Genomic DNA, 20,862 nt, shown 5'->3' with positions numbered 1-20,862 from the left:
TTTCAGCTAGAACGTGGTGGAACGGAGTTCCGGAACCTTGTGAAAATGGTCACATGGCCGGTGGCCCCGCCCCCTGATCTCCAGACAGAGGGGAGTTTAGATTGCCCTCCGTGCTGCTCAGCGGCACGGAGGGCAATCTCAACTCCCCTCTGTCTGGAGATCAGGGGGCGGGGCCACCGGCCATGTGACCATTTTCTCCAAGAGCAACCCACTGAGTTCCACCACTCTTTTCCCAGAAAAAAAGCCTTGGAAGAGGGTTTGATTTATTTCATTGTTGCAACACCTGGAGAGAATTTATTTATTTTATTTATGTCATTGTCCGCCTTTCTCTGAGACTCAAGGGGGATTACACAATATGAGATTAAAACAATCAGTATCCAGTACATTTCCACACAGTATCAAAGGACATTTCCATAAACAGTGCCATAGGTTAAACAGATACAAGTTTCAAAAGGCAGCATTGGCATGAATCCAAGACAAAGCAGAAGAAATACTGAAACAGAACAAATCGATTCTAGACAACAGAAAGCACAGGTAGTACATTAGGAGGGCATATTTAAAGCAACAGATAATATGTAAGGCAACATAGTGGTAAAGTCTACAGTCCCTAACTCATTAGCGAAGCATCTGAGACCCCATCCCTACAATACGGCCCTCCCATTTGAGTAAAAAGACTTTTTGAATAATTCAGTTTTGCATCATTTGCAGGAAGTCAGGAGAGTGGGGGCTCTCCTGACCTCCTCAGGCAGGCTGTTCCACAGGGCAGGGGCCACCACAGAGAAAGCCCATCTACGGTCTGCTGTTAATTTCATCCATGTGCAGGCTGGCACCTGCAGGAGACCCTGTTGAGATGAGCGAAGCTGCTGTGGGGGGACATAGGGAGGGAGGCGGTCCCGTAGGTATGCTGGGCCAAGGCTGTGAAGAGCTTTGTATGTAGTAACCAATACCTTGAATTGAGCACAGTAACTGATAGGTAGCCAATGGAGGGACTGTAGGATGGGCCTTAGATGTGCAAACAATTGTTTCCCTCTGCCTGTCTTTTTAGGGCAGAAAGATTTATACCCATAATGACATCAGGGCACGGTTCAGTAAATCACAACCTAATTGGCTTATATTAATTGTGCAGTAGAAATTGAACATACATGTCAGTGGCCTGGCCCACAGAATCATCTATTGTTCTAAACTCGCAGCTTCTTCAGGAATGCACGATGCTGCTCTGTATCTTAACCTGCTCTAAAAACAGCAGTAATTCCTCTTCTAGAACATAAAACACAAACGTTTAGAGGGGAATTTTGTCCTGGGAAGGGTAATCCTTGTGCTGTGGAGGAAAATTGATGAGCGAAACAGATGAACTCAGCTGTGCTTCTGGTTGTCCAGGGCAAAGTCTTCCCCCAGCTAGCTGTGAAAAAAAATTGCTGGGTTTTGATGGAGATGCCGCCACCGCTCTGTGCTGCCCCCACCCCTGCTGGAAAAAGAAAATATGGGGTCCTTTTTATACACACAGCATGGCATGCTTATACACACAGCTTGGCATGTGCAGCCATGGCGCAGCTGGGGATAGAGCGCTTAGTAGAAATTTCCCACTTGTCCCAAACTTCAGTTGGATAAGCCATCCCATCAGGTTAGCCCAACTTCCTTGGGAACAGAATAGAGGGGTCAAGTAACAACCTAAAATAGATATATAGAAGTTATTTATTATAGATGTGCACAAGTGTAGATTAAAAACAAGTTTAGAACTCAAGTTTTAGCATATACATGTAGCCTGCCATTCCGGCCTTATGTTTTAAACTTGTTTTTAATCTACACTTGTGCACATCTATAATAAATAACTATATATAGGTTTGTGGGGGACCTTCCCCACACCCCCTTTTTTCTTCTTTGTTGTTAGCCCAACTTCCTTGGCAGGTTTGAGTAACGGAAGCTGGTGATACCATGTAATTTCCCCTGAGATACAGAGGAGTAAAGAACAGAAGATGCTTGCAGATTGCTTGCACTGATTTTCCATAGACCCCCCTCCCAAGGAAAAGGGGCTTATCTTGACCCCTGAAGACACTGAAAAAAATTGATTTTCCCATTTAAAACTTTCTACAGGCACCAATCTTCTGTTATGCTTTCTCCTAAATGAACTCCAGTGCCCTGAAGTTCCTCACTTCCCTCCACCTTTTCTTGCAAATGTAATGCAAGAAAACAAGGCAAAGGAATGAAATCCCACCTCCCAGCAAATTATAAACGTGGTACAACGCGTGTACAGGCTTAACAGAATCCAGCACAGGGCAGATGGTTGTTGGGGAAGAGGAGATTTCTCTCACACTTCCATGTTCTACCTCTGCAGTGCACAGAGGCCAGTATCCCGCGACCCTTTCATACTGAATAGCTCACGCTTAGCAGTTTTCAAGAGCATAGAGAAAATTAGATTTATTCATGCTTTTTGTAAATACAGCAGGTACGAGCATTGTAGTGTTTCCAAGAATTTTGTTGTTGTTGCTGTTGTTGTTTTTGTTGCAAACATCGGCATGTACTGAAGTGTTGGCAGGGTTGATGAAATTTGAAATGGTCTGGCACCAGAGGGTTTTAAAACATGGCGTGGAAAGTTCTTGGGTGAACATGTAGTCGACAGAGCAAAAACATTATGGATTTTGGTAATGTCTGCACCTAGCTGTCCTAGACGGATTCCTTTCTGATTCGTGGGAATGAGAATTTTTTTAAAGAAAAAAAATCCCTATTAGCAGACCTTTAGCTTTGACTGCAGGACTGCAGCTTACCACTCTGCGAAGCTCTGCTCAATCATGACCTGAGTTTGATCCTGGCGGAAACCGGGTTCAAGTAGCCGGCTCAAGGTTGACTCAGCCTTCCATCCTTCCAAGGTCGGTAAAATGAGTACCCAGTTTCCTGGGGGTAAAGTGTAGATGACTGGGGAAGACAATGGCAAACCATCCCATAAAAAGTCTGCCAAGAAGAAGTTGTGATGCGACATCCCCCCATGGGTCAGTAATGACTCGGTGCTTGCACAGGGGACTGCCTTTACCTTTCTCTCATCATTACAGGCCTTATTTATAATTAGACACAATGACTCTGTCTTCATCAATCATGGACAAGACTCTCTCTTTGGGTTAACTGTGGCCCTTTTGTAGTAACTTCAAGGTCAAGTGCTTGAAGTGTTTTAGCTTTGAAATCTATTTGCATAGGAGTTAAGAATTGAACATTCAGAAGAAGGATGATGGGACACCTCCCTTTGTCAGACTATGTCATTCCAGAATTGATCTTCTTCAGTCATACCAGCTAAGATTCCCTTCGCTAGTCCGGTAATTGCTGAAATCCCAGTATTCACTGCTTGGGTCCGATATTCCAACTGTTGAGTGCATTGACGCTCCCATGCTCTAGCTGAGTTCACATCCGAGTAATCCCAGCTCATAAGTTCATTTCTGGTGGTTTCCCAATCCTGGAGGCTGTCTGAGCCTCGGGGATCCCACTCTTCCAGGCAGCCCGCCGCTACATTCCACTTATACCAGCGCTGGTTGCTGGCCCGCATTTCTTCCGGCGTGCGGGTGGCCCTCCTTAGATCCCATACGATGCTAGGGCCTTCCTGCTCCGTCGACCCGACGGTGCACCGAACATCAATCATTGAACGGGAAAACATGGTCCCCGCTCTCCTCTCCCTTGCTTCTCTAGGTCGGGAGCCCCACTGCCTCGGTGTCAGTAGTGAAATTAGCTGACTCTGTCCGTTAGCCTCTTGCACCTTCAGCCGGGCGCCGGCAACATTCGGATCAGGTTGCTCCACTCCTCCGACAGGCACCGTCCCCGCTCCTTCCTCAGGAACTCCTTCTCCGGGGACATCGCAGGGCGCCTCGATAGTACTTCGGTAGGACCTGGGGTCTCCCCCGACCCACTTGCTGGTACCAGTGGTATTGAGTCATCCTCCTCCTGGCCAGGGACCGGTAGATCAATCAAGGAGTCCTCGGTATCCATCTGCCCTGGGTGAGGGGGTTGTAGACTTCAAAGGGTGATTCTTGACAAAATGTCAGACTATGTCATTCCAGAATTGATAGTCTGCTTCACTCCCTTTCTGCAAGAAGACAAGGTCCTTTGATTTCAAAAAGGTGTATTGTGAAGAAACAGCATTCATTTCCACACGTACATATTCCAGGATAGAGATCCTGGCCAACCAAAGTATTGTCAAGAATAACTCATGAAAAGAAAGTGGTTACATTTCACACTCCCAAGCCCAGCCTCCCCCCCCCCCCCGAGTTCGCATAGCCAAGCTTCTCAGAGGAACGTAGAGCTGGCCAAGGTCGAGCAGACAGATAAGAGGATTTCCTTTCCCATGGACTTGACTCCTTGCAGGTGCTGGGGCCCAAAGGGAAAGAAGACTAAACACTACAAAGTTAAACATGGCATTACTCAGGTTAAACAGGCTCTGACACCCTTAACATTGAATTCTCCATCAAACCATAACCAGGGTGGAAAACACAGTTAAGAAAATCAGAGCACACATTGTTACTTTTTCATTTATTCAGACATAAGTTAGGCTTGGAGCCACCCATCATTTTCACTCACTGAGTGGGTTCCCGTACATAGAGCATGACTTCCTTCCCTTTCCCATCCCAATGAAGCTCCAAATGCCCCCCAAATGCTGCTGCCGGGGGACAGAGGATTTCTCCCCCCCCCCCAAACAGCAAGAAGGAGGAGTTGGCCACAAGAAGAAGGAATCAGCAAACAAATCCACACACACACACACACACACCCTGCATGGAAATCTTGATAAATAAATTGTTATGTAGGCCCCAGAAATCTAATTAAAGGATTCCATGTTTGGACCATTAGCAGTCTATTGTTTGGCATAGGAAGCATGATTATAGGTAGTTGTGAGCTGTTTCTGCTGGCTGGTGTGTGGGCAGGAATGAAAATAAATTCATACACTTGCTTTATATTTGGAAAAGAAATGAGAGTTCTTTATTGTAGGAACTCCATATTCTGATAGGAAAGGAGGAGAGACAGATCCCAAATACCTATCCTAAAGACGGGCATGGATGGCTGGACAAGGCCTGCATCCACGCTGCCAAGATGGAGGGAGGAGAAGGAGAGAGATGTTGCCTGGAACAATGCCAGGAAGAGAAGAGGCGAGAGGGAGGAAGTCAGAAGGAGGAAATCCTGAGAATAGCAATCTACATATCAAAGGACAGTCAGAGCAGTAAACAGAGTGCCCTGACCTCTCTATCTTTCCATCTCTTTGGTTTGTCCCCCTCTGAAATTTGAGGAAAGGGACAGCGCTGAATCCTCCTCTTCCAACAAATCTTCCACTGGATCCAGACCAGTATTCCGAGACCTCTCCTGTGCAGTTTAGATACTTCTGATCATGTTCCAGTATGGCTGAACAGTAGGCTGAAGTCTGTATTATTTTAATATCATTATCATCATCATCTACCTTTATTGGCATAGCAATAGTCACAAAGTTGGTAAGGTATCCAATCTATAGTGTATAAAAACTTTCAGGTATGCAATTCTGTACAACTACTATATAGAATTACCTTAAAGTTTGGAAACTTCCACAAGAAATTTCGCCACTATTACTTTAATGTCTACTGCAGTGGGTTCCAGCCTTTTGGAGTCTGAGGACCCTTTTTTAACATCAGAAAGTTTTGTGGACCCCCACCCAGATGACAGTAGTTGTTCTATTCATACCCATTGAATGAAAAAATGCATAGTGACAATAAGTTTAAAATGATAATGCTTTTTAAAAAATAAACGATTTTACTGAATATCTTTAACTTACAACAATATATAACAATATATAACAAGGTATTTGCATAACCATAACAATAAGAAAAATAAACTATTATATAACACGTCCCCCTGGTGCAGCATCGTCGAAACGAGTAAAAAAAATTCCTCCAAAAGTACACAGAGATTTCTTGTGTTTGTTTGGTATTGGAATTAACATATTCCAGCTCTCACAACATCAGGGCACATCACACACCTTACTTGCCAAGCCTAAATCGATATTTCTAAGTAACAACAAAAGTAACGTGTGAACCTTACTTTTTTGTGCCTTAACAAAGCACAGAAGGGGGAAGTAGCATTCGAATAAACTCTCACTGAGCACAGCACAATGTTCATTCGTGTTACTGCAAGGAAAGAAACAAAACCAAGTGAGCATTAGTATGTCTTCTTTCAGCCAAAATCAAGAGGGCTGATTGTCCATGTTAAATAGGAAAGGGAGAGAGAGGCAATTAGCTGAATGGGTCCCCAGATCTGATCTGATTAAGTGCAGTCATAATTAAACATAATTCCAGTGCCCTCTTGCCATTTATTAGATGTTTACCTTGCACACAAACACCAAAGATAGGCAGGAGGTTTCAGAAGAGGTAAAACAATTAGATACAGAGACATTCATTTGCCCTAGCAGGAAATGTCACTGTCTCTAAGCGCCACGCCAGAAGCCAGCAATCCCCTGGTTACTGTTCTCCTTTGACCCAAACCCCCGAGGGGCCGGTAGTTCCAAATACATAACCGAGAACTTTTGATCTCCCCCTGTTGATGCTCTAATCATGTCTGAAAAATAAAATCACATGATAGGGCTTGTTAACATGCACCAAAACACACACGCCAACCGCAGAACAGAAGTGGCACCAAGTGAGCAAGTTAAGATGACTTGGATGCTAGGATGTGATTACAAATACCACAGATTATAAAAGGTCTCCCTTGTTACTGGTTGTGTACATCTGCAGGACGCACTTTCGAGAGGAGGGGAGGGAGGGAAGGCCCACTAGAAGACTCGCTAATAATCTGCAGACCACTTTACATGCAGAGTTACCATTTGAACAAGTCATGGTTTTATTGTTATACTAGTAACAAAGCCCGTTGTGGGAAAAAATACAACAGGGTCCAGAAAGGGGAGGGTGGGCAAGGAGGCAATACCTCATGCTCTGTTCCTAATCCAGGGGGAGAGGGCATTGCCTCCTGCTCCATGCCTGATTCCAGCAGGGGGGAGGCAGGGGATGGGCACTGCCTCCTGCTCCATGCCTGATTCCAGCAGGTGAAGTGATGTTGGACATTGAATCCTGCTCCACACCTGATCCCAGTCAGGTGAAGGTGGGGTGGGTGGGCATTGCCACCTGCTCTGCTCCTGATCCCTGCTGAGTGACGGCACGGGGGAGGGAGGGGCTGGAATTGCCACCTGTTCCACACATGATCCCAGTCGTGTGAAGAGGGGGCAGGCATTGCCACCTGCTCTATGCCTGATCCAGGCTAGGTGAAGTGCAGAGCAGGCATTGCTTCCTGCAAGGGGTGGACATTGCCACTTGCTCCATTCCTGATCCCAGCTGCGTGAAGGCGGGGGGCAGGCACTGCAGCCTGCTCTGTGCCTGAACCCAGCCTGGGCTTCCCGCCATGGTGTGCTCTCTGGTGGGACAGGCTGGTCGCCTGATCTTCCCTCCACCACAGCACCCTCTGGTGGCGCACCAGGGTAGGAAGTGAGTCGTCTGGAACAGACGCCTTTTATATAGTAGGATAATCTGGAACCCAGGTTATCATTCAAAACATCTAACAGTGGCCCAACCAGGTGTCTTCAAGGGCCACAGGACATAGAGGTCAACCCCCTCACTCCCAACTCCATTTTTAAACTCATGAAGCTGCCTTATACTGAGTCAGGCTACTGCTCTCTCATAGTCAGCATTGCCTAATGGCAGGATCTCAGAACGAGGTCTTTCACAACTCCTTCCACCCAATCCTTTCAGGAGGAGATGCCAGAGATTGAACCTGGGACCTTCTGCCAAAAAGCAAATGTTCTACTGCTGAGCCACCACGCAATGCTAGCTTAAGTGTTAACCAGGGCTTTTTTCTGGGAAAAGAGGTGGTGGAACTCTCAAGAGGGAAGAGGGCCACTGGACACAAGAGGTGCCAGAACTCCGTTCCACTGCGTTCCCGCTGAAAAAAAGCCCTCATGTTAACAACAGAGAAAAGCTTTTGCATACAATGAGGGTCCCAAAGGTTGCAAAATGTGCTGCAATAAAATGAATCCTGAGTTCCAATTAAGTCCCAACTGAATAGGATCAAGTTCTAGGGTTGAAATTCACTGTGAGGCCTCTTTTCAAAGTTCATGTATGAGGATGTTAAGGCAAGCTATAAAACAAATGAGGCAGCATCCACATATCGTTGAATGAGCAGGTGATTGGGAGTGTGGCTGAGGTATGTAGAGAGATTTGTGCCTCTAGACAATCAGTCATGGATGGGACACGGTGGGAAGATTTGTAATAAAAAACCAAAAAAAATGTGCTGAATGCTGAAGTTTGTGCTGCTAATACCACTGGTGAAAATTCCAGTGTCAGCTCCACTGGGTTTACGGCAGATAGATAGATAGAAATAAGAATGGGCAGGGCTTTTGTTCAGCTGGAACACAGTGGAACGGAGTTCCGGATCCGCCCCCTGATCTCCAGACAGAGGGGAGTTTAGAGGAGCAATCTAAACTCCCCTCTGTCTGGAGATGAGGGGGCAGGGCCACCAACCATGTGACCATTTTCTCCAAGGGCAACCCACTGAGTTCCATCACCTCTTTTCCCAGAAAAAAGCCCTGAGAATGGGCGTGCGCCAGGTTCAGAGCTGTGCCTTGCCCCGAGAAACTGAGTTTCTAACTGGAGCAGAGGATGTGACTGAGAGTCAAGCTACAAGTGACGCCTGACACAGGTCGGACACTTGCCAGCTTCCCTCAAGTTTTGATGGGAAATGTAGGCAGCTTGGCGGAATGTTGGACAAGTGACAGTTGAAAAGTCCATCGGACAGCAGACAGAGAGCCAAGCTGCAAGGCCAGGATGCCTACATTTCCCATCAAAACTTGAGGGAAGCTGACTAGTGTCCAACCTGTGTCAGGCATCACTTGTAGCTTGGCTCTGAGAGTAGTAAGAGAGAGACGGGAGAGACTGAGGAGAAATGGGGATGCAGGCTTAGGGTTTGGGCAAAGACGATTGTCAGAGGAAGGCCTCAGCTAAATAGATAAGGATTTGCAAAGGGAGATAGTTAGGGAAGATATTACTGATATAAGATTAGGAAGAGCTATGGGTTATGGTTGTTAATTTTCCTTTGATTTGTGTGTGTGCTTGTGTGTATCCACTTCCAGAGAAGTGACTGAATATTCTGAACTCTCTGCGATCCTGAAAATAGTCTGTTTTCATTCATTTTATTTTATCCATACTGGATCACCCAGAGCAGTTCTTCACCAGAAAGAGTTTCCCAGAAAATGGGAGAGGACTTAGAGCATTCCTGGTGGCAGCCTTTTTAGTTGGTATTGAGGGGCACAGGAAAACAGGGTGCCCGCTCAGGTTCAAGAGGTCTGAGATGCCCTGAGAGAGTACTGAGATGTCAAGAAGCGTGAACCCAGTTCAAAACCCGTGAGCTGTGAAGACCTGAGGAGAAAAGGATTTCCCCTCCATTTTCTTATGGCTGACTGGAAGCCTCCTAGCCACCCTGGTTCTGGGTCTTGTACTCCACTGACAGTCTCCTTGAGGCGGATGGCAGTGCTGGGTGTGAGGGGTGGCGCCTCAAAGAACCCAGGCCTGTGGTGTTGTGCAGTTGTAGTATCCAAGCAAGGGCTGCCGCCTCAGCCGTCTTTGCTTGGTCCAGAGTATGCCTGGAAGGGGGTTGCACAAAGACTTTTTTAGCCTGGGGGAGGGGGGAGGGAGTTGCCAGCTCTGGGTTGGGACATTCCTGGAGATTTGGGGGGTGGAACCTAGGGTGGGTGGGCTTTGGGAAAGAGGAGGAGGAGCTGAGCGGTGTAGAATGCCATAGAAGCCACCCTTTAAAGTAGCCATTTTCTCCATGGGATCCGATGTCTATCACCGGAAGATAATTTGTAATTCCAGGAGATCTCCAGGCACCACCTGGAGGTTGGCAGTGCTAAGACCAGTGTTCAGACGGGAGCAATTTAGGAATAAAAAGGAGCGAGTCCAGTAGCACCTATGAGTCTAACAAAATTGGCGTAAGGGTATGAGCTTTCATGAGTCACTATATCTGAAGAAGTGAGCTGTGGCTCACAAAAACTCATACCTTACCACCAATTTTGTTAGCCTTAGAGGTGCTACTGGACTCTTGCTCTTTTCTACTACTACAGACAGACAAACAGGGCTACCCATTTTGATCGATTTAGGAATAACTGCTGAAGAGTCCCATTCGCAGGCCAACGCTGACATCTGCTGGGCAGTCTCAGCTAGTGGTGGGATTTCTGATTTCATTCCATGGATTCTTGCTGGAGAGGGCCTTCGGAGTGCTAAGCAGATGTGCAGCCGCAGAAACCGGACCCTCAGCGTGGATCATCAAAGATAATAAAACCAGCCCCGGGGTTGCCCCATCCAGACCCCCAAAGGGATCCTTCTCTCTCATCGGAAAGCGGGCACAGGAAAGGAGAGTCTCTCTAGCTGCAGCCCTGAGGGAAAGGCTCCCATTGGGCAGGCTGGTGCTAAAGACATATCCGTATGATCACTAATACCATGGTTCATTTCGCAGAAAAAGAGCTGGAGGAACTCATTAGCATAACATATTAGCATAACGCATTAGCATATGCCACGCCCCTTGACATCACCAGAAACGTGTTATTGGCATAACTGATTTGCATATGCCACACCCCCTGGCATCACCTATCCTGGCTGCTTTGGACCCAATCCTGGCCATTCAGGGCCAAAATTGGGCCCAAAATGGCAAAAAGGGGGCTGAAAATGGCCGAATAGGGGCCCAAAATGGACAGGATTGGACCACTGCTGAACCCGTCAGAGGCTCGATCGGGCCGTTTTGGCCCCAATCCAGGATGAAATGGGCCCAAAATGGCAGAGAGGCAGGTGACCCCTTTGGGGAACTGCCGGGACTGCATTCCTGTGCATTCCCCCTCAAAATGAGCCCTGACTAATACTGATCAGCCCCAGGCACGAGGAGCTGCAGTGAACCGTTTCCTTATTGTTGTTATCAGTGGTGATGCTGGTGATGGTAAAGTTAACAGGAGTCATGCAGCTTTAATGAAAAAGAAAATGTACTCGGAAGGAAGCAACAGAAAATTGGGTGGAAAGGGGGAGGCAGTCTTTATTCGGAACATCTCCTCCAGGGATCTCCCTCATCCACTTTACCCTTACAACAGCCCTGCGAGGAAGTGCGTGACTGTCCTAAAGCAGAGCTCTGGTCTTTCTGCCCCAAAGCACTCATTATCAAATGGATTTTCCAGTTGCGTACAAAATGTTGTTCTTGCATCCAGTTTCTTGGGACAGGGTAAAAGCTGGAACAAGCTGGAACGGGCATTAAAGAAATGCCACTACCACACAAAACAGTGGGATGTGTTAAAGACACTCCAGAACAAGATTTTAGAAATGAAAACTCTGAACTGGCATGCTTTTGTTAACACATTCCCTGCCAAAATGCTCATGGAGCAGCATAAAACAGACCAGAACAGGCACCAAAGAAATGCCACTACCACAAAAAACAGTGGGATGTGTTAAAATGTTGTTCTTGCATCCAGTTTCTTGGGACAGGGTAAAAGCTGGAACAAGCTGGAACAAGCTGGAACGGGCACTAAAGAAATGCCACTACCACATGCCACTCTAGAACAATATTGTAGACATGAAAACACTGAACTGGCATGTTTATATTAACCATTTCCCTGCCAAAATGCTCCTGGAACAGCACAAAGCAAGCTGGAACAAGCATGAAGTGCCAGTACCACAAAAAACAGTGGGAATCAATACAGCGGCTGCTGAACAAGTTTTTAGACCTGAAATCACTGTTAGTGGCATGCTTTTATTAACTCTTTCCCTGCCAAAATGCTCCTGGAGCAGCATAAAACAGGCCGTAATGAGTTTTGCATGAATGCTTGTTCCAAACAATTAAACAGACAAACAAGCAAAATAGTGGTAACCCTTAAGGAAACTGGAGCTCAATATTTTAGGAATGAAAACACTGTAGTATCATGTTTTTATTAACTCTTTCCCTATTTCAGTTTTATTAACTTTTTTTCATACTGAGGTTTTCAAGAAAAAACAACACCAGTCTCTAAGGCACACCAACCAGCCTAATTGTCAGTCCTTGGCAAGTAGATCCGCAAGTTCTCCACAGCAAACACACAGGTGATTTGGTTGAAGTAACTTTTATTAGAGATGCATCGGGTTCAAGGTACGTAGACAGTGGAATTGGCAGAAGTGTTGTGGTAAGGGAAAGGATGGTTAGATATAGGCTAATGTCCCACCCTCAGGGTAGAGTCCCATTGAAATTCTGGCTAGAAACCCAGAGACAGAAAGTACCACAGTTTAGACTACAGTGACAGAGTGAGCATGAAATCGTTCCCATTCCCAGAGAAGATACCGTTTAGGCTGGGTGCAGCTGGCTCCAAGGACACAGGCTGGGTGCGCTTTCAGTCCCAAGTCTGCAGAAAACCCTGTTGTCTGCTGTTAATAAATGTGTGCCAATTCAGAGTTTTCATTTCTAACCTCTTGCTCTAGAGAGTCCTTAACACGTCCCGCTGTTTTGTGTGGTACTGGCATTTCTTTAATGCCTGTTCCGGGCTGTTTTGTGCTGTTCCGGGAGTATTTTGGCATGGAAAGGGTTAATAAAAGTGTGCCAGTTCAGAGTTTTCATTTCTAAAATCTTGTTCTGGTGTGTCTTTAACACATCTCACTGTTTTTTTGTGGTACTGGCATTTCTTTAGTGCCCGTTCCGGCTTTTACCCCATCCCCAGTTTCTTGGACTTCAGCTGCACCTTAATGGACGAGTTAGCTGTGTTTGTCTGTAGTTGCAAAATAGTAGAGTCCAGTAGCACCTTTAAGACTAACCAACTTTACTGTAGCATAAGCTTTCGAGAGCCACAGCTCTCTTCGTCAGATAAAACTTTATCGTTGCATAAACTTTCGAGAGCCACAGCTCTCTTCGTCAGATGCATCTGTGTATTTGACGAAGAGAGCTGCGGTTCTAGAAAGCTCACGCTACAATACAGTTGGTTAATCTTAAAGGTGCTACTGGGCTCTTTACTACCCTAAAGGCCGACGTCTTTTTCCAACATGAGCTTCCATGGCCTGGAGCCCGCTTGCAATGAGTCAGTCTTCACCATGCAGACATTTTATAAGGGACGGGCTTGCAGACATGCAAAACATATAAAATGCCTGCATTGCATCCGAAGAAATCGCCGCCACTCACGCAAGCTTCAGCATGAATAATAGTGTTAGCCTTTAAAATGCTCCCGACGCGCTTGCTAATATTTTAATTACTCCAGTTAGCCCCGCCCATAGCCTTGTAGACCCGCCCATCATGTCTTCCAAGGCCAGGCTGCCCTCCTTCCCGTGAGCCTCTAGGCGCAGCCGCCTCCTTTCCCAGAGTCCCTTGCGGGCAAAGCCGACGACCTCGTAGCAGCGGCAAGATGGCGGACAGGCCCGGTAAGTGGCTGAGGGCTGAAGGCAGGCTTCAAGGTGACCCGGCCCCGCGGCGCCCTTTGGGGCTCCGGTTCTGGGAAGGGAATCCACTCCTGCCCCCACCCACCCCGGCCCCAGGCTTTGCTGTGCCTTGGTTCCCGGAGAAGTCCGGGTGGGGGGCTTCGGAGAATGCCTTTTGTGCCCCCCCCCGTACGCGCATGCGTATATCTGCTATCTTGGTAACTTTTACTACGAGCTGGTGCAGCATCGGTGATTCTTCCGCCTTGCGGGGTGCGTGACAGGCAGGAATCCATCAGGCCCGTCAAACCCCCCACCCCCTTTGCTCGTGTCGGTGCAGGCCTTTGAACGGATGCATGTGGCCATCCGGCCTCTCTGCCTGTATTCTTCCCTCTAGTCCCCGTTAAAGACATGCCGCTTCTGGACGTGAAATTGGGTCAGCTCCCGTCATGGTTGGCGACGCGGAATTACAGCCCTACTGGGGTCATTAGCGGTTGCCGGAGCGGTGAGTTTGGGAAGGAAGTCTGCTTTGGGAAAGCGGTAGCACAATATTTGAAATCCCCTGAAGGATTGCAGAACCTAACCTACTAGTTCTTTTATTAGTAGTAGTAGTAGTAGTAGTAGTAGAAATAGAAGAGCCCTGACCTGGATAGCCCAGGTGAGCCTGATCTTGTCAGATCTCAGAAGCTATGTAAGGTCGGCCTTGGTTAGTAATTGGATGGGAGACCTCCAACGAAGACCAAAGTTGCAGAGGCAGGCAATGGCAAACCACCTCTGTTAGTCTCTTGCCATGAAAGCCTTGGCAGGGGTAGCCATAAGTCAGCTATGACTTGAGGGCACTCTCCACGAGTAGTAATAGTCGTCTCCTCCTTGGCATGGCAATGCCGTGTGATCCTGTGGCCACGTACTTGGGTATAACTTGCACATAATCAGGCATGTAGGATTGCAGCCATGAATGGGTTCTGTTTTTGATTATTGACAGAACAAAATTTGAGTCAAGTAGCACCTTTAAATACTTAGAATATTTCCTAGGATATAAAATTTTTGTGGGTCAGAGCTCACTTTGTCAGATTATGACTACTGAGAGGCAGAAACTGCTCAAGGATCAGTTATCTTGTATACTGTTTCTATAGCATGTGAATTTGCCATTGGTACACATAGTCCCTGATTGTGAACTGACTGGAATTGTCTCTCCAAGGTCATGGGAAGAAGTGTGAGAAAGCCAGCCCATGTCCTTCTGCTGCAGAACTAGGTTACTTCTAAGTGATTCTGCACACACACACACATACACTGTTAAGGTAGCACCATCAGTAGCTGTAGGCTGTTAACTTTTTGAAACAAGAGTTCTCCTTCCCCTTGTTTAGGTTACAACCGATTTTATAACAAGTACATTAATGTGAAGAAATGCGGCATTGGGGGTATTGCTATGATGCTGACTGGTTATGTGGTAATCAGCTATATCTGGAGCTACGACCATATTAGTGAGTAAACTCTTACCTTATATGCCTGAAAGTTTGCTTTTTAAAAGTAATCTGAGGTGAAGGAGAATCTTTCACATCTCAGTAGAAGAGTGCACGAGTGTGGCTAAATCAGGTCTGAATCAACAACCTTATAAAGGACTAAGTGGTGCCTTTAATGGTTTCCTAAAATAGTTGGAAGAGGCACAGCAATTTATTTATTTACTTCTTTGAGGCAGAGCAAGAGCATTCTAGTTAGTCCTGGTTGGGTAGGTAGAGAGTGGGTAATATACCTGTTGTTGGGAAATAAGACGGGGCTCCAGGGCAACTCTGTAAATCTGTGTGCCTGCTGTGCCTGTGGCCTAAGGTTACTAGTTTCCTATTAGTGTCTGATGGGGCTGCTGGCCTAAATTAGCCTTTGAACTAATGCACCAGCCCTGCTGTTGAGTTTTTTGAGTCTTCAGTTACTTGCAAGCTTCCTAGTTCTTGACTGAGTTGGCAGTATCTGCTGCTCCAGAGAGCTAGGCTCTTGTACGGGTCTGAGGTAAAAGGTTTTTTCTGTGGAAATTTATTAACCTGAACATATAAAAATGAAAAAAACCTGACGCAAACTGACTTGTTTTAATAATTCAGAGCATGACCGTTGGAGGAAATATCACTGAGGCTGAATTGACCAGAAGAATACAGACAACCCATGTGTGACTACCAGTGGGAAAAGGAGATCCCGTCAACTGAAGATTCTCTTCTGTCATTAGTAGTCTGTGACCAATAATAAAACACTGCTTGTATGTGAAACTTAGAATTGTGTATTGCAAGACTACAGCGCATTTTTTTCTAAATCTGACAAATGCAAGCACAGTAGTATTTGAAAGGAAGTCAAGTACTGCTCTTGATGGCATCCCAAGTATCACATTAACCCCACCTGGTCCAAAAACAATAGTTTCCTGAGGCTACAAGGAAACTTCCAAGTCTGGTTTAAAATAAGTCCTGCATTATGTAAAGTATAGTAGGCTGGTCTTCCTCTGTAGGTCTTCTAGCCATTAATTTGCTTGCTTGACAAGGGTCTAGATTCATAGACTCTGGTTGCATGGCGCTCCTACTGGCAATGGTTTCTGAAGTCTAACAGTAGTGTAGCTGTCTTCAAAAAATAGTTAAAAGCCCCATTTTGTCCCCTTTCCACGCAAGTGATACTATACTTGGGAGTGCATTACATAATTAGCAGCCTATACTTTTCAGAATCTGCCAGTTAAGTGCAAGGCTTGATACTAGTTCTACATTAGTTCCAATAACTAGTCACTCTTGGCAAGTGAAACCAGCATACCATCCTTTCAGTCAGCTGCTGTTTATTTTCAATAGAAAAACTATTATTGATTATAGTGGTCTCTTGTTGAAGAGCTGCTACTTTCTTTACAAGAATACAACATCACTTAAAAAGAAAATTTTAATGAACTAGGAAGCCAGGGTACGTCATACAACATAGGGCTCCAGTTGTATTATTCCTAGGCACGTTAATCCCCCCCTTCAGTCGTTTTTGGAGAAATCAAAATACTGCTCAACTTTTTCAAATGGTATGCGCATTAAAAAATGAAATAAATTGTTCAAGGTAGTTAAGTCACTGTCCCACGTCGCTGTGATTGCTTAGATATGTCATACAGCACTGGGAGTGTTGGGGGGGGGGGAGATAGGCTGTAAGTTAACCAATATTTAATCAAGGCCCACTGAAGGCAGGGGATTGAAGTAACATCTCCGTTTCTTTATACAAATGTTTCCAGTGGCTGTCCACTCGCAGTTGGAATTTTCAGACTCCACTTTTCATCTTAGGGTTGTTTAGTGGCAAGCTGTATACATTTATGGCTCCAACTGAGAACATGGATGCAAGTTCATTGCAGCAGCCACCCCTGCACTGTAATCAGCTCCAAAAAGAATACTGCAAATTGCTGTGCAAACCCTTGCACCCCTGGTACATGTGACATACCAAATGCCCTGCAGAGAACAGACATGTGATGCTTCATTGTAGTTGGCGGAGAACACAGATCGTTCCTTCATACTTTAGCACTTCACATCTTTGTACCAAAAGACTGCGTGAACAACTGAGGACTTCGAACACACACAAAAGTACCAATTCCAAATGCACTTTAAGGTTTCTATATTTTTGACCCTTCTGTCCCACTTCCTTGCTGGTTTGTTTCTCAGTAAAGTTTGAATTTTAAAAGGTTAAGACAATCAAGTTATGAAAGTGTTGCAAATCAGTAGTCCACAGCAGTGCTACTCTTCTGGTACAGGCACTTTAAAAAAGTAGATCAACAGTTCCAACTGGTGCTAGGCATTGCTCTGCTGCCATAGTTTTTTTTACACGTTGTATAGTCTCCTGCATTGGCTGTTGGCTCACTGTCCACTAAGAAAGGCCAAATGTCCCTTTGTGCATCGATTGGCATAGTGTCCCTTTTCACCACACTGGGGGAAGGAGATAAAAAAAAGATGTGAAGCTATTTCAGTAAGCAAGATAACAAAAAGCCTGTGTGGAAATGGTAGCCACCTCAGAAGCAGGAGTTTTTTATGAAATCCTGCTGAAGAATGGATTGTCCTTCACATGGGTGAGAAACTGAATACATGAGAAATTCCACAGTCTCTTTGCCAGAAGTAAGGGCAGGATTACTCCTTTCAATACAAGCTTCTAACATCCCATCTGCCTTGCCAGTTTCTACACTCGCCCCGAAGTTCAATGTCCCATTCAAGACCAGCTGGATCCCCAGTTCCACACAACTGAATATAAGTATGAAATGTACATACAACTGTGGATGACATTATTCCACTTGCATGGTTTTCCAAACTCAACACACACACACACACACACACTTTCATCATGCTGCTTTTAGCTTACCTTGTAACACGTGACCTGCTCCAGTGGCCTGGGACCTCTGTTGCCGATACTGTTGTTTTGAGACTGCATCACTCCAATGACTTGTGGGGTCCTTTGTTGGTTGGGAGAAGAGTTCTGACTCGTTAGCTGGATCAGGGATGACGACCTCTGCAGTGGCGGGTTGTTGTTTTGCTAAGGACAGGAAAAAAGAACAGCCCGCACGCTGAATGAGCCATCTCCAAAGTGCACCTCTTTCTCGCGTAAGTATTATGTGCTCATCAGTAAAAGCCTGTGCAAAACCCAGACCTTCCTATACATCTTGTTATCCATAACTCTGGCCTAGGATGCCAAAACAGCCATATAAATGCTGTTTGGTTTAAGTTCACGTACCCTCTATTCTAAAGTTCCAATACCATGTCAAATAAGTGCATCACTACATGGTGCTTAAGGAAAACGGGGCCTGTGCATCATTTCTCTCTCCCTCATTCACAGGCTGTGGCATCATCCCATCCAATCACCACAGAGGATTCCCAGAAGCATCTTCATTTCTCACTGGAAAGATGTGAGCAAAAAGTTACATACCTTCTGCTGTGGTTGTGTTGGCTGAGGCAGTGGGGGCTGCTCTGTGGTTCCCATGGGGAGTTCAAATCTAGGGCTGATTTTAAAAAAGAAAAAGTATGTAAGGGTATATGTAAAGACAAAGCCGACCCTTGAGGGACTGGCTGGAATCCATTCATTGTAAGGCATCCAAAAGCTCTCTCTGCCACTGCACAGAATTCATCTTAGTCTTACAGACATGCATGCCCAGAACAAGAGATGCTTGCAGGGGACATAGTTCAAGGTTATTCATGTGAGACAGCATGGAACACCCTGCAGAGGAACATCAAATTTGGGGTTGCTATCAATCTGAAAATTCCTTCCCATCTAACAAGAAGTACTATGCAGCACAGCAACTGACCCATATAAGATTCAAGGGTAAAACTGAAGACCAGGGAGCTGATTCTGGAATATACTCACTGCATGAATTTGCAAGCAGGCCCCTCTGGACAGAACCCCACCAGATAATTCACACAAATAACACGCCGAGTGTGCCTGTGCCGGCAGAGGGGGCCTGCAACACAGAATAGCATGGTCATGTTTCTGACACAAATGCATGCCCACCCACAACTGCAAGGCCTCCTTTAGCTATTCAACCTTCAAGCAGACCCAGGCCACATATTTTCAGACTGGTCACAACCATGAATGCAAGCAACTTTTTAGAAATTAAGGCAAGTTTTCCAACAGACAAGTCTTACTATGCCAGACCTCTGGCTGTATGGCCTCTCCTACACTGCAAGAGGTTGCACCTGTAATGTTATTACCAGACAAAAGTAAGTTACTAGCACAGGTAAGGGAAATACATACATACCATGCTTACAAAAGCCTCGATCATACCAAGGACAGTCTTTGATCTTGGACTCAGGGTCAATATGCAAGAATGGGCATTCTTTGTTGCTGCATTCCCCTGCAATAGACAAGCTTACATTTCACAGACCAAAGTGTGTGCGTGGGGGGGCGGGGGGGGGCGGAGAATGTTCTGTGCATCAGGAACAAATTCCCCATATCCCAAGAAAGCTAAATAGTGTTAAACTTGGATTCATTTCCTTTATCACAGGAAGATTTGCTGCCTTTGTTCTCCACTTACAAAGCAACAAATAACACGCTACACGTGTTGCAAGTAGGGCCCTACTGTTTCATTTTTGCATCGTTTAACACATCCTGTTAATACTTAGGTTTTCACTTCAGTTCTACTTTCATTTTTCTAGTTTAGTCTAGATTTCTACAAAACACATCCAATTGCTTTGTTCATTGAATATCCCATCAATTGTATTGATTTGCTCTGTGAATTCTCCCTTGAATCCCAGTAAGAAAGATGAACTATAAATGACGTTAATAAGGTTGCTGCAAAATGTTTTGAATACTACAGCTCAAGGTATTATTGAGGGCAAAGAAGTCCCATGGTACAATCTTAACATGTTCACTCAGAAGTAAATACCATCTTGTCCAACAGGGCTTATATTCATGCATTTGCACACAATCATAGCCCCAAGTCCTTCTTCCTGACTCAAACCACGATAAGAACCAGATGGATACCACGGTTCCTCTTACCGAATTTTGAATAGAAGTAGCACTCTGGCATCTTGGTCATGTCATATTCGTGCAAGAATTCACACTGGTCACCCTTCTTGCACAGCCCCCGTAGCCAGTGCTTGCAAACCACTGTCTTTTCACCACTGATGTGCCGGAAGGGACACATTCCTCCTAGAGTGCAGGAAACCAAGAGCAGGGAGGTACTATGGCATAGGAGTTCACAACTTACAGGGAAAGGGTTGTGTGCTAGTTAAGCGCTTCCTGCCTGCCTTTTCCTAGCCTTTGTAACTGAAGCCTACCTTTTCCACAGGCAGACTTTAAAAAAAATTCACAGACAGCAGCCCCGGATTCTGTGGAGAGAAAGAGATGCACAATGAACCACCTGCCATTCCACTGCCTGTTGGGTTTGAGTTTAGCAGTTACATAGAGGGGTGCATTCGGGTCTACAATTCTTCATTCAGCACTGAAATCCTCACATGGAGGCTTCAGGTGAGCACAGCTTTCAAAATCAAAGTTTTTTTAAAAGCCCACATATTAGGCTCCCAGTAATAACGTGTACTGTTAGGGACAATAATGAGCACCGGTCCATTTTATCAGGGGCACAAGGAGGAGAAACCAAAGGAGGTTCCCCCCAACGTTTTCTCTTTCACCCAGCTCGCCTAAACAACCCCGGCTGATGTGGGGTGGGGGGGCAACCCTTGCTGATGCCTCTGGAGGTACCCTCGTGCCGTTCACTTCTCAAGCCATGCCCCTGGCGCCTTCCCAGGCAACGGGAGAAGCCTGGGGACGCGCCCCCCGCTCGCGCCGCCCCACGTACTGTCCATGCCCGGGAAGGGCAGCGGCTGCGCCCCGAGCTGCTGCTCCACCGCGATCTCCAGCTCGAACTTGATGTGGTCCACGTTGGCGATGAGCTCCTGCATGGCGGCGGCGGCTCCGGCGAGAACCTGAGGGCAGAAATGACCCGGGGGACGACAGCCGCTCCGAACCGAACCGCTCCCGCGAAGGACGCTGGGAAATCTCACCTCTGACC

The 20,862-nt window shown here is 46.1% G+C and overlaps 2 protein-coding genes across 2 annotated transcripts; one reads left to right on the top strand and one right to left on the bottom strand.

The window, feature by feature from the left end:
- The first annotated feature begins 13,312 nt into the window (after window positions 1-13,312).
- On the top strand, window positions 13,313-15,644 carry ATP5MF (ATP synthase membrane subunit f). The gene is made up of 4 exons (XM_054993140.1): window positions 13,313-13,391; window positions 13,783-13,890; window positions 14,750-14,866; window positions 15,476-15,644. Exons 1-4 carry the CDS (start codon window positions 13,376-13,378, stop codon window positions 15,502-15,504), a joined length of 270 nt encoding a protein of 89 aa, XP_054849115.1. The 5' UTR covers window positions 13,313-13,375; the 3' UTR covers window positions 15,505-15,644.
- Window positions 15,645-15,653: 9 nt separating this feature from the next.
- Window positions 15,654-20,830, bottom strand: CPSF4 (cleavage and polyadenylation specific factor 4). Its single transcript, XM_054993139.1, has 8 exons — window positions 20,650-20,830; window positions 20,132-20,182; window positions 19,851-20,003; window positions 19,111-19,206; window positions 18,720-18,813; window positions 18,285-18,357; window positions 17,724-17,894; window positions 15,654-17,296 (listed from the first exon to the last, which is right to left on the bottom strand). Exons 1-8 carry the CDS (start codon window positions 20,750-20,752, stop codon window positions 17,228-17,230), a joined length of 810 nt encoding a protein of 269 aa, XP_054849114.1. The 5' UTR covers window positions 20,753-20,830; the 3' UTR covers window positions 15,654-17,227.
- Window positions 20,831-20,862: the final 32 nt, after the last annotated feature.

Source organism: Eublepharis macularius, chromosome 12 (assembly GCF_028583425.1).
Source record: "Eublepharis macularius isolate TG4126 chromosome 12, MPM_Emac_v1.0, whole genome shotgun sequence".
NCBI lineage: Eukaryota > Metazoa > Chordata > Lepidosauria > Squamata > Eublepharidae > Eublepharis > Eublepharis macularius.
The sequence above is the reverse complement of the archived record's forward strand: the minus strand, read 5'-3'. Positions and strand labels throughout refer to the sequence as shown.

Bases quoted from the DNA above. Each gene is read 5' to 3' on its own strand.
- ATP5MF (XM_054993140.1), top strand. The intron at 13,891-14,749 runs GTGAGTTTGGGA...CCCCTTGTTTAG, and splicing joins CATTAGCGGTTGCCGGAGCG to GTTACAACCGATTTTATAAC. The intron at 14,867-15,475 runs GTGAGTAAACTC...TTAATAATTCAG, and splicing joins CTGGAGCTACGACCATATTA to AGCATGACCGTTGGAGGAAA.
- CPSF4 (XM_054993139.1), bottom strand. From the start codon at position 20,752: ATGCAGGAGCTCATCGCCAACGTGGACCACATCAAGTTCGAGCTGGAG. The intron at 18,814-19,110 runs GTATGTATGTAT...TCTGTGTTGCAG, and splicing joins TCGAGGCTTTTGTAAGCATG to GCCCCCTCTGCCGGCACAGG. The intron at 18,358-18,719 runs GTGAGTATATTC...TTTTAAAATCAG, and splicing joins CCTGCTTGCAAATTCATGCA to CCCTAGATTTGAACTCCCCA.